The sequence below is a fragment of the Dreissena polymorpha genome, chromosome 1 (assembly GCF_020536995.1).
Source record: "Dreissena polymorpha isolate Duluth1 chromosome 1, UMN_Dpol_1.0, whole genome shotgun sequence".
Classification (NCBI taxonomy): Eukaryota; Metazoa; Mollusca; class Bivalvia; order Myida; family Dreissenidae; genus Dreissena; species Dreissena polymorpha.
Window position 1 is genome coordinate 148,891,565 of NC_068355.1, and position 12,847 is coordinate 148,904,411.

Here is a 12,847-nt window from a genome sequence, read left to right on the forward strand (position 1 = left end):
GATTTTATTAATTTCTAAGTAAGGTTCTGAACCTGTCCATTGTTAGTATATTTGAATGTTTATTTTATGATTGTAATTAATCAAATCAATAACATAATTAATGATTGTACACCCATTTGCGGTTTCATTTGGTCAATTTGTTCCTTTCATTTGCTCTGTAACTGGCCCAGAGTTTTGTCAGATATAGTGTTATGAAGCCCTATAAACCCTCCCTTCTCTCTTAATCAAATGGTACTGCAAGGTGCATTGTAACCAAATTCATTCACAGTTGCTAGAAAATTTACACTGTTTTAATTTGTCATTAAAATTGATTGGTGTGTGCTTATGGTAAATAAATGTTTTTAAATTCCACTGATTAAAAAATGATCCAAAGATCTTACAAATCAAGGTAAATATTATTGCTGTTAGGTTTATAAAAGCTGGCATGCAGGAGTTGATCGGATGTTATGCTTTTTGAAGAAAGGGATCTTCGTCACTTTCACTTTATCTTTGATTGAATTATTGGCATGTTGTTTTGCGATAATTGCAAACAGCTCTGTGTTTGCGTAGGGATTGGTGGCAAAGTTGCGTCATACTTAAATGCATATAAAGGCTTCACCGCAAACATACTACTCATAAAACATTTTATGAACATTTATTACTGTAGCAAAAAGATTGTATAGATGCTGTTTCTTAAGAGTATCAATATGATAATTATTGGTAACTTAAGTAATTATTCTTATTATAATGTGCAAGTGTTGAAAAAAGGAATAAACTAATAATTACATTTTTTTATTAGTTATACTAAGTATATTACAACCTAGTTTACAGTCCCAACATTTCAATAACAGGAAACTTGTTTTTGAATGTTGTGAAATGTATTATTTAAACATTTTTTTTTTTGAGGATTATAGGTTTCAGCTCGTAACACAATTTCATTTCATTTTAGCGTTGGAAGGTGGTTTTGGAAGTGAATCGCGCCGACAGCTTCCAAGACGATCAGTGTCAGTCACCGAGAGCCATGGCGACCCATCAAACAGGGAAAATGGCCCGGATTGCCTAGCAGTACCAGTCCAAGAGAAGCAGACCATAGAACATCTTCGGAGACAGGTAAAGGTTTCAAAAAAAATATGTATGGATATGTATTCCTTGTATTCCATAGAGATTAATTCAGGAGGGCCTTGTCGTCTTTAGTAATAGTGGATTTATGGTAAAGACAGGTTTCCATGAAGCCACTTTCTCTTTGCATATTTTATTGATGCCTAAAAGCAATAGGAATACTTACCTAAAAATGTTGCCATGAAGCCATGTTTTTCTTCTTCATGGAAGCTGGACTTAAAAAGGGACATTTTTGCAAGTGAAAGTAGCATAAAAGCAGAGATTAGCATCACGCTGCCTATACCACGTGACTTTCTAAGATCTGTGTTGGGAGAATAAAGCGCAACCCAGATAACATATTTAAGGATGTCTTTTTTAATATTTTACCATTTTTAATGGATAGCCCACTCATTTGTGAGAGTTTTCTAGGTATCTTGATTTTTTTAAACAAATAAGTATTTTTCAGTAAAGTGCAACCACACGTTTGTAATATGAGGTCCCCACACTGATCCAACATTTCCCTAACCAATCAAACGCGTGGTTGCTCTTTACTGAAAAAATACTAATTTGTTTAAAATAATCATGATACCTATAGAAAACTCTTACGAATGAGCGGGCTCTCCACTTAATCCCATTAAAATGGTGAAATATTTAAAAAGACATCCTCAAAAATGTTAACTGGGTCGCGCTTTATTCTCCCAACACAGATCTTAAAAAGTCACATGGTATAGGCACCGTGAGCATTGACGAAGTCTGGTTTTTCATTGACATGCATCCTAAATACTGGTTTTTTTCCCGACAAGTTAGTTTAAAAACACCGTGATATCACTTGTAATACTGTGTTAAATTGCATGCAATCATTTTATGATTTTTACCAACCTTGACTATTTGCCCTGATAAATATGCATTCAAAATTGATTTAATTTCCTGCTTTTTCTCATTAATTAAAATAAGGTATTCAACTAATAAAACCTGAATTCCTATAGTAATACAGTAGTCCAGTTTTTTTTAACAAACATACCACTTTAAAAATATGATTCTGAGAAAGACTGGTTTAGTAAAATGTTTCAGTACTGGGCCCAGTATGGTTCCCGTGTTTAGTCCACATTATGAATGACGTCATGTTTAATATCAGTAAATCCTATCTGATCAGCAACAAGAAAATTTGCACTTGTTCTAAGCTGATTGTCAAACAGATATATGTCAAAAATCATTATACAAGGGTTCCCTATAGATTAAATTTATCAGCTAATTGATTAAATGGCTTCTTTTGTGTCAACAGGTATCAAAGCTTTATACTCATCAATTGGAAATTGTCCTTTCATACCCTAAAAAGAATATTGAATGTTTTTTTTCGGTGTGAACAGTGTAGTGATTATAACCTGTCTCTTTATGCAAAAACAGTTTCTTGTGTAAATTGTATGTCACAAAGACCTCTTAAGAAGGGTTTATAATACTGTGCGTCAATAGTTTATGCAAAAAACCCAGCAGACTTATTGAGAGAACTCAAATGGAAGATCTATATAAGATTCTATTTGGATGCCAGCCAGCCTTAATATTTAAGTATTGGTAGTAATTAAGAATCTTTAAATGGCTGGTTAGGTAGTTTGAATGATTTGTAGCCTATTTTTACAAAACTGTTCTCTTTCATGTAAACTTTAAAAGTACACAACAAATAAGTTGAAGTCAATAAAGAATGAAAATTATGGCAAGATAATTATGTTTCATCATTGATGAATCATAGTAATGTTGTTTTTGATGATGATGATGATGATGATGCCAATGATGATTTCAGTCATATACAACTCAGTTGCCTAGAGTTGATTTGAACGATTGATATGGAAAGGGGTGTGCAATTCATTGGCCCAACTTGCCTGACTCGGGAGTTGTTGATGTCAGGCTAATGTACTTTTCCATCTCACTTATCCTCTGACAACTAGAACATACATGCCATACGTCCCGATCTCGGCGGGACAGTCCCGCTTTTGGGCCCTTTGTCCCGCCGTCCCGCCATGAGACGATTTGTCCCGACATTCGTAAAAAACGATGTAAGGTGTATAGGTTCCCAATAAAATTCGCTATTCAAGCTCTGTTTCGCTAACACTTAACACCGCTAATCCCTTTATTGCCCTCCAATTAACAATCCGATTCTACTTATCGTGTGTACCAGTGTTGTTTATGACACCTTATCAGCGATTTATCGGCTAATTATTGATTTCATCAGGCATTCACACCATGGTGGTCTTCAAGATAGTGGTCGCTTATTGCTATTGATAGTTTTATTATAATGAAATAAATGTTGAAAATGTGTTTATTTTGTATTTGTTTGAAACGGTTTACAAAACAATTGTTTTGTAAAATTAACGCTACGTCATAATAGAGTCTTTTACATTTAATGTTTAGTTCCAATATAGCGGGATATTCCGAATGTGCAATATACCAAAATCGCAACAAACAGTCCAATAAGTGATACCCATCCTGTCTAGTGTAATTGTAATAAAAACAACGAGGTGCTATGCATGACAGTTTGACCCTACTCCAATTAAGCTAAAAACAACGAGGTGCTATGCATGACAGTTTGACCCTACTCCAATTAAGCCGCGACAATTGACAAGTAACAAACTGCGCATGGACACATGCTTAAAAAAACATCGCAACAAACAGTAAAAGAGTTACCCATCTTGTCTTGTGTTATTGTAATAAAAACAACGTGTTGTTATTCATGACAGTTTGACACTACCCCAATACAGCGCCTGACAATTCACAATTCAGTTTAATCTGTGTATATAGGAAGAAAACAAAATACGGAAATGTGTACGGCCGCGCATTCCGTGTGTAACTGATGTAACTGTTCGGTAGATAGTGTACTGTAACCCGTACTTTCAGTCAACTGGATAGCCTCCCCTGCGTTAATGTTTGCCATTGAAATTAATATAATGAGTATTGTTGTCGTAATGTTCTAGATTTTGTACTCTTAAACAGATGAATATTATCTTCGTTGTTTGCTATTGTCTAATTTAATAAAACTGTTATTGTTATGTTTAAGATTTCATGCTTCATATCAGATGTTTTATGTCTTGAATAAAAGTATCAAGAGTTTTTGTTAGTACTATACTGACTATAGTAAACGTGGAATGATAGATCGTTTTAGGTGTCCTGCTTTTTGGTCAAATGTCCCGACAATTTTTTATGGAATGTCCCGCTTTGGACCTAAAAAATTATGGCATGTATGAACTAGAATAGTAATGGTTATCAGCTGTAACAATTTCAATATTTCAATTTCTTAACAAAATAGTTATTTGCAAAATAATGCTTCTGGAAGCATTTCAGATACATTATAAAAACATGTTAAATTCAGTTTATTGTTAAGTTTATAAAGAAAACAGAAATCAAATATTTAATTCAAATAATTTTTGCTTTCTCATGTTTGAACTTATGGCAATTTTTAATCTCTTAAAGTTTGTATCATTGAATATGAATTTCTATTAAATGAGGGTCAGTTTCTACCAACTTTGGGACAGGGCTACCCATTTTCAAGACAATTTAAACTTCAGACCATTTTGGATAAGGGTTTCAAGTCCAATCCCTCTGTGACTTCCATTGTTCCAGTGTTCACATTTAAATGTGAAAAATTTGTGTTTTACAAAATGGACAAATAGTCAAGTTAGTTATACGGAGTGGTTGTTCAAAAAAGAGCAAATAATAAAAAATATGCTTTTAAAATGTGTTTTTTTTTTAAATTTTATTTTTGTTTTGGAGAATAAGATTTGAATGAGGACAAGTTTTTCTTGTCATCTTAAATTTTCAGTGGAAAAGTAGATTTTTTTCTACTCCCCTTGCTGTGGGTCAATTACATTTTGGGCAAATAAAGTTTCAAATTGTATAATTACAAAACCAATTCCAATTTACAGTGTGATTTTCATTCCCCCTTGGAAATTGTGTGTTTAAGAACATAAAAGACAAGGTACATACAAGATCCTAGGTGTGTTTGTCACCCCATGGAACAGCCTTCCGGTGCATTACCCAAAACCTTGATCTTAGGTGGTTTTAAATAACTGATACTTAGGAACAAACTATTTGTACAAACCCTTATGGCATTGATATATTGTGATATAAAAGTCTTTTGCTCATTGGAACTTTATTGTTATGTGAGTGGTCCATTATAGAAGTACATTCAGTCTATGAGAAATTAAGATAAGAACCATAATAGCATTCATTCATTATGTTGAAATGTATACCATTGGTTATTTTGTGTGAACATTTGTTAATAGATTTTGAAATGTTTAAGTTTTTGGAGTAGTGAAGACAGTTGATTTTCAAGATCTTGCTGTATAAAAGGGGAATTTGCAATTCTCAAATATGATTATGAAGAGGAATTCTCTAACATCATTTGAATGTTCAATGTCATATTCTCATTAAGCACATTAATTAGAACATGAATCAAATTTTCTTCATATGAAATTGTATAAGCATCTCAGGAGAATGGAACTATTCTGTTAATAGCAAAGCGTTTTTGTTCTATCCCATAAATTGTTCAGTTAATTAATGAAGTAGCATTTTTAGGTTAAACAAATGATGTGAAAATGCATGCTATCATTGATAATAAAAATCGAATTCCTCCTCGTTTTGAATCATCTACATCATCTTTATTTCATTTTGGACATTATTGCAAATTTCATTAATTCCTAAATTGAAAAAATGAGTCAACAATTTTAGGCAGGCAATCCATGAGAAGTTTATTTGTATAATGAGCCGCATCATGTGCGAAATGCCACTGCTGCCAGCGAAGCTCCTGACCAGCCTGCTCAAAGTAGCTGTCTGGTAAGGACCTACACTGTTCACTATAAAGTTGTGCAAGGTTGGTGCTCATGTGGCAGCATACAGGGTAGCTACAGATCAGCCTGCTCAATGTAGCTGTCTGGTAAGGACCTACACTGTCCACTATACAGTTGTGCAAGGTTGGTGCTCTTGTCAGCATACAGAGTAGCTACAGACCAGCCTGCTCAATGTAGCTGTCTGGTAAGGACCTGCACTGTCCACTATAAAGTTGTGCAAGGTTGGTGGTTTTTGTCAGAATACAGAGTAGCTCCAGACCAGCCTGCTCAATGTAGCTGTCTGGTAAGAACCTATGCTGTCCACTATAAAGTTGTGCAAGGTTGTGCTCTTGTGGCAGCATACAGAGTAGCTCCAGACCAGCCTGCTCAATGTAGCTGTCTGGTAAGGACCTACGCTGTCCACTATACAGTTGTGCAAGGTTGGTGCTATTGTCAGAATACAGAGTAGGTCCAGACCAGCCTGCTCAATGTAGCTGTCTGGTAAGGACCTACGCTGTCCACTATACAGTTGTGCAAGGTTGGTGCTCTTGTCAGAATACAGACTAGCTACAAACCAGCCTGCTAAATCTAGCTGTCTGGTAAGGACCTACCCTGTCCACTATACAGTTGTGCAAGGTTGGTGCTATTGTCAGAATACAGAGTAGCTACAGACCAGCCTGCTCAATGTAGCTGTCTGGTAAGGACCTACGCTGTCCACTTTACAGTTGTGCAAGGTTGGTGCTCTTGTCAGAATACAGAGTAGCTACAGACCAGCCTGCTCAATGTAGCTGTCTGGTAAGGACCTACGCTGTCCACTATACAGTTGTGCAAGATTGGTGCTCTTGTCATAATACAGAGTAGCTACAGACCAGCCTGCTCAATGAAGCTGTCTGGTAAGGACCTACGCTGTCCACTATACAGTTGTGCAAGGTTGGTGCTCTTGTCAGAATACAGAGTAGATACAGACCAGCCTGCTCAATGTAGCTGTCTGGTAAGGATCTACGCTGTCCACTATAGAGTTGTGCAAGGTTGGTGCTATTGTGGCAGCATACAGAGTAGCTCCAGACCAGCCTGCTCAATGTAGCTGTCTGGTAAGGACCTACGCTGTCCACTATACAGTTGTGCAAGGTTGGTGCTCTTGTCAGCATACAGAGTAGCTCCAGACCAGCCTGCTCAATGTAGCTGTCTGGTAAGGACCTATGCTGTCCACTATACAGTTGTGCAAGGTTGGTGCTCTTGTCTGAATACAGAGTAGCTCCAGACCAGCCTGCTCAATGTAGCTGTCTGGTAAGGACCTACACTGTCCACTATACAGTTGTGCAAGGTTGGTGCTCTTGTCAGCATACAGAGTAGCTACAGACCAGCCTGCTCAATGTAGCTGTCTGGTAAGGACCAAGGCTGTCCACTATACAGTTGTGCAAGGTTGGTGCTCTTGTCAGAATACAGAGTAGCTCTAGATCAGCCTGCTCAATGTAGCTGTCTGGTAAGGACCTACGCTGTCCACTATACAGTTGTGCAAGGTTGGTGCTCTTGTGGCAGCATACAGAGTAGCTCTAGACTAGCCTGCTCAATCTAGCTGTCTGGTAAGGACCTTCTCTGTGCACTATACAGGTGTGCAAGGTTGGTGCTCTTGTCAGAATACAGAGTAGCTCCAGACCAGCCTGCTCAATGTAGCTGTTTGGTTAGGACCTATGCTGTCCACTATGCAGTTGTGCAAGGTTGGTACTCTTGTCTGAATACAGAGTAGCTCCAGACCAGCCTGCTCAATGTAGCTGTCTGGTAAGGCCTACGCTGTCCACTATACAGTTGTGCAAGGTTGGTGCTCTTGTCAGCATTCAGAGTAGCTACAGACCAGCCTGCTCAATGTAGCTGTCTGGTAAGGACCAAGGCTGTCCACTATACAGTTGTGCAAGGTTGGTGCTCTTGTCAGAATACAGAGTAGCTCTAGATCAGCCTGCTCAATGTAGCTGTCTGGTAAGGACCTACGCTGTCCATTATACAGTTATGCAAGGTTGGTGCTATTGTCAGCATACAGAGTAGCTCTAGACTAGCCTGCTCAATATAGCTGTCTGGTAAGGACCTACTCTGTGCACTATACAGTTGTGCAAGGTTGGTGCTCTTGTCAGAATACAGAGTAGCTACAGATCAGCCTGCTCAATGTAGCTGTCTGGTAAGGACCTATGCTGTCCACTATACAGTTGTGCAAGGTTGGTGCTCTTGTCAGAATACAGAGTAGCTACAGACCAGCCTGCTCAATGTAGCTGTCTGGTAAGGACCTACCCTGTCCACTATACAGTTGTGCAAGGTTGGTGCTCTTGTCAGAATACAGAGTAGCTACAGACCAGCCTGCTCAATGTAGCTGTCTGGTAAGGACCTACGCTGTCCACTATACAGTTGTGCAAGATTGGTGCTCTTGTCAGCATACAGAGTAGCTCTAGACCAGACTGCTTAATCTAGCTGTCTGGTAAGGACCTACGCTGTCCACTATACAGTTGTGCAAGGTTGGTGCTTTTGTGGCAGCATACAGGGTAGCTCCAGACCAGCCTGTTCAATGTAGCTGTCTGGTAAGGACCTACGCTGTCCACTATACAGTTGTGCAAGGTTGGTGCTCTTGTCAGAATACAGAGTAGCTCCAGACCAGCCTGTTCAATGTAGCTGTCTGGTAAGGACCTACGCTGTCCACTATACAGTTGTGCAAGGTTGGTGCTCTTGTCAGAATACAGAGTAGCTCCAGACCAGCCTGCTCAATGTAGCTGTCTGTTAAGGACCTACGCTGTCCACTATACAGTTGTGCAAGGTTGGTGCTCTTGTCAGAATACAGAGTAGCTACAGATCAGCCTGCTCAATGTAGCTGTCTGGTAAGGACCTACGCTGTCCACTATACAGTTGTGCAAGGTTGGTGCTCTTGTCAGAATACAGAGTAGCTACAGACCAGTCTGCTCAATGTAGCTGTCTGGTATGGACCAAGGCAGTCCACTATACAGTTGTGCAAGGTTGGTGCTCTTGTCAGAATACAGAGTAGCTACAGACCAGCCTGCTCAATGTAGCTGTCTGGTAAGGACCTACGATGTCCACTTTACAGTTGTGCAAGATTGGTGCTATTGTGGCAGCATACAGAGTAGGTCCAGACCGGCCTGCTCAATGTAACTGTCTGGTAAGAACCTACGCTCTCCACTATACAGTTGTGCAAGGTTGGTGCTCTTCTAAGAATACAGAGTAGCTCCTGACCAGCCTACTCAATGTAGGTGTCTGGTAAGGACCTACGCTGTCGACTATACAGTTGTGCAAGGTTGGTGCTCTTGTCAGAATACAGAGTAGCTCCAGACCAGCCTGCTCAATGTAGCTGTCTGGTAAGGACCTACACTGTGCACTATACAGTTGTGCAAGGTTGGTGCTATTGTCAGAATACAGAGTAGCTCCCAACCAGCCTGCTCAATCTAGCTGTCTGGTAAGGACCTATGCTGTCCACTATACAGTTGTGCAAGGTTGGTGCTCTTGTCAGAATACAGAGTAGCTCCAGACCAGCCTGCTCAATGTAGCTGTCTGGTAAGGACCAAGGCTGTCCACTATACAGTTGTGCAAGGTTGGTGCTCTTGTCAGAATACAGAGTAGCTCCAGACCAGCCTGCTCAATGTAGCTGTCTGGTAAGGACCTACGCTGTCCACTATACAGTTGAGCAAGGTTGGTGCTATTGTCAGAATACAGAGTAGCTCCCAACCAGCCTGCTGAATGTAGCTGTCTGGTAAGAACCTATGCTGTCCACTATACAGTTGTGCAAGGTTGTTGCTCTTGTCAGAATACAGAGTACCGGTAGCTACAGACCAGCCTGCTCAATGTAGCTGTCTGGTAAGGACCAACACTGTCCACTATACAGTTGTGCAAGGTTGGTGCTCTTGTCAGAATACAGAGTAGCTCCAGACCAGCCTGCTAAATCTACCTGTCTGGTAAGGACCAAGGCTGTCCACTATACATTTGTGCAAGGTTGGTGCTCTTGTCAGAATACAGAGTGGCTTCAGACCAGCCTGCTCAATGTAGCTGTCTGGTAAGGACCTATGCTGTCCACTATACAGTTGTGCAAGGTTGGTGCTCTTGTCAAAATACAGAGTAGCTACAGACCAGCCTGCTCAATGTAGCTGTCTGGTAAGGACCAAGGCTGTCCACTATACAGTTGTGCAAGTTTGTTGCTCTTGTCAGAATACAGAGTAGCTACAGACCAGCCTGCTCAATGTAGCTGTCTGGTAAGGACCTACACTGTCCTCTATACAGTTGTGCAAGGTTGGTGCTCTTGTCTGAAAACAGAGTAGCTCTAGACCAGACTGCTCTATCTAGTTGTCTGGTAAGGACCTACGCTGTCCACTATACAGTTGTGCAAGATTGGTGCTCTTGTCAGAATACAGAGTAGCTACAGACCAGCCTGCTCAATGTAGCTGTGTGGTAAGGACCAAGGCTGTCCACTATACAGTTGTGCAAGGTTGTTGCTCTTGTGGCAGCATACAGGGTAGCTACAGACCAGCCTACTCAATGTAGCTGTGTGGTAAGGACCAAGGCTGTCCACTATACAGTTGTGCAAGGTTGGTGCTCTTGTGGCAGAATACAGGGTAGCTCCAGATCAGTCTGCTCAATCTAGCTGTCTGGTAAGGACCTACGCTGTCCACTATACAGTTGTGCAAGGTTGTTGCTCTTGTCAGAATACAGAGTAGCTCCAGATCAGCCTGCTCAATGTAGCTGTCTGGTAAGGACCTACGCTGTCAACTATACAGTTGTGCAAGGTTGTTGCTCTTGTCAGAATAAAGAGTAGCTCCAGATCAGCCTGCTCAATGTAGCTGTCTGGTAAGGACCTACGCTGTCAACTTTACAGTTGTGCAAGGTTGGTGTTATTGTCAGAATACAGAGTAGCTCCAGATCAGCCTGTTCAATGTAGCTGTCTGGTAAGGACCAAGGCTGTCCACTATACAATTGTGCAAGGTTGGTGTTATTGTCAGAATACAGAGTAGCTCCAGACCAGCCTGCTCAATGTAGCTGTCTGGTAAGGACCTACGCTGTCCACTATACAGTTATGCAAGGTTGGTGCTCTTGTGGCAGAATACAGGGTAGCTCCAGATCAGCCTGCTCAATCTAGCTGTCTGGTAAGGACCTACGCTGTCCACTATACAGTTGTGCAAGGTTGGTGCTCTTGTCAGAATACAGAGTAGCTCCAGATCAGCCTGCTCAATCTAGCTGTCTGGTAAGGACTTACTCTGTCCACTATACAGTTGTGCAAGGTTGGTGCTCTTGTCAGAATACAGAGTAGCTCCAGATCAGCCTGCTTAATCTAGCTGTCTGGTAAGGACCTACGCTGTCCACTATACAGTTGTGCAAGGTTGGTGCTCTTGTCAGAATACAGAGTAGCTCCAGATCAGCCTGCTCAATCTAGCTGTCTGGTAAGGACCTACGCTGTCCACTATACAGTTGTGCAAGGTTGGTGCTCTTGTGGCAGAATACAGGGTAGCTCCAGATCAGTCTGCTCAATGTAGCTGTCTGGTAAGGACCTACGCTGTCCACTATACAGTTGTGCAAGGTTGGTGCTCTTGTGGCAGAATACAGGGTAGCTCCAGATCAGTCTGCTCAATGTAGCTGTCTGGTAAGGACCTACGCTGTCCACTATACAGTTGTGCAAGGTTGGTGCTATTGTCAGAATACAGAGTAGCTCTAGACCCGACTGCTCAATCTAGCTGTCTGGTAAGGACCTACGCTGTCCACTATACAGTTGTGCAAGGTTGGTGCTATTGTCAGAATACAGAGTAGCTCCAGACCAGCCTGCTCAATGTAGCTGTGTGGTAAGGACCTACGCTGTCCACTATACAGTTGTGCAAGGTTGGTGCTCTTGTGGCAGAATACAGGGTAGCTCCAGATCAGTCTGCTCAATGTAGCTGTCTGGTAAGGACCTACGCTGTCCACTATACAGTTGTGCAAGGTTGGTGCTATTGTCAGAATACAGAGTAGCTCCAGATCAGCCTGCTCAATCTAGCTGTCTGGTAAGGACCTACGCTGTCCACTATACAGTTGTGCAATGTTGGTTCTCTTGTGGCAGCATACAGAGTAGCTCCAGACCAGCTTGCGCAGTTGGGTGGGCAGGCCTGAAGCTTTGCTTGCAGTATATGGCATAACATCTATTTTTGCATGAGGCAGCTTATAGGCAATCAGTTTGTTTTCAAGATGTGACTTAAGGTGGTTTTTGCTTACCCAGGGATTTAGTTTAAATGCTATCAAATATGTGATAGGTTTTCAATGAATGGTTACTTATTATCATTGTACATTCTTCAACACAACTATCTCAATTTGAACTAAGATACAAATGAGACAGTGAAAAAGCTCTGTTTATTTTGTGATTTGAAGAATAATCACTTCTTTGTATGCTTCTACATTATAGTGCCTATCCACATAAACGCATGTTTACTCTACGATTTTGCCAATTTCCAGTGTAACAAAGTGAGCCAACACTTCAGGTGTCAAGCTCAATTTTTATATTTTTGTAGGGTATTAAACTATGTTAATTGCTTTAGTTAGTTTTATGATTAAAATGGATTTAGCTGAAACCAAGATTGTGATAATGAATTCAAATGGAAGTAGCGTGTTTTAGGGTTGTAATACAAATTCAAGACAAGAACATATAATAACCTAAGGAATCAAATGTTTGAATGTTTATGCTTGTGAGATACCGGTATGTGTTAAATCTAAGTGAGAACAAAATTAAAGTTTTTTAACTTTAATGTTGTATTATATTATCAATAAGATAAATAATCAAGGTTTTCAGTGATACTTATTTAAACAACTATATATTATCTTGCCAGACACAGTATTTGTTCAGAAGTAATGTTTGAGTGAAAAGTAAGCAGGCAGTATAAGTATTGCATAAAGAATATAAATTAACTAAATTTGACACTTCATTTCATTTAACTCATTTTATTCATTGAAAG

General features: G+C 40.2%; 1 protein-coding gene across 9 annotated transcripts in view; it reads left to right on the plus strand.

The window, feature by feature from the left end:
• The window catches only part of LOC127855107 (muscle M-line assembly protein unc-89-like), a 190,624-nt gene that overhangs the window by 92,621 nt on the left and 85,156 nt on the right, over window positions 1-12,847 (plus strand). For all 9 annotated transcript variants that reach the window (XM_052390504.1, XM_052390534.1, XM_052390478.1 and 6 more), the window contains exon 4: window positions 929-1,089. In XM_052390504.1, the coding sequence (XP_052246464.1) occupies window positions 929-1,089 (161 nt within the window). The remainder of the gene's footprint in view (window positions 1-928; window positions 1,090-12,847) is intronic.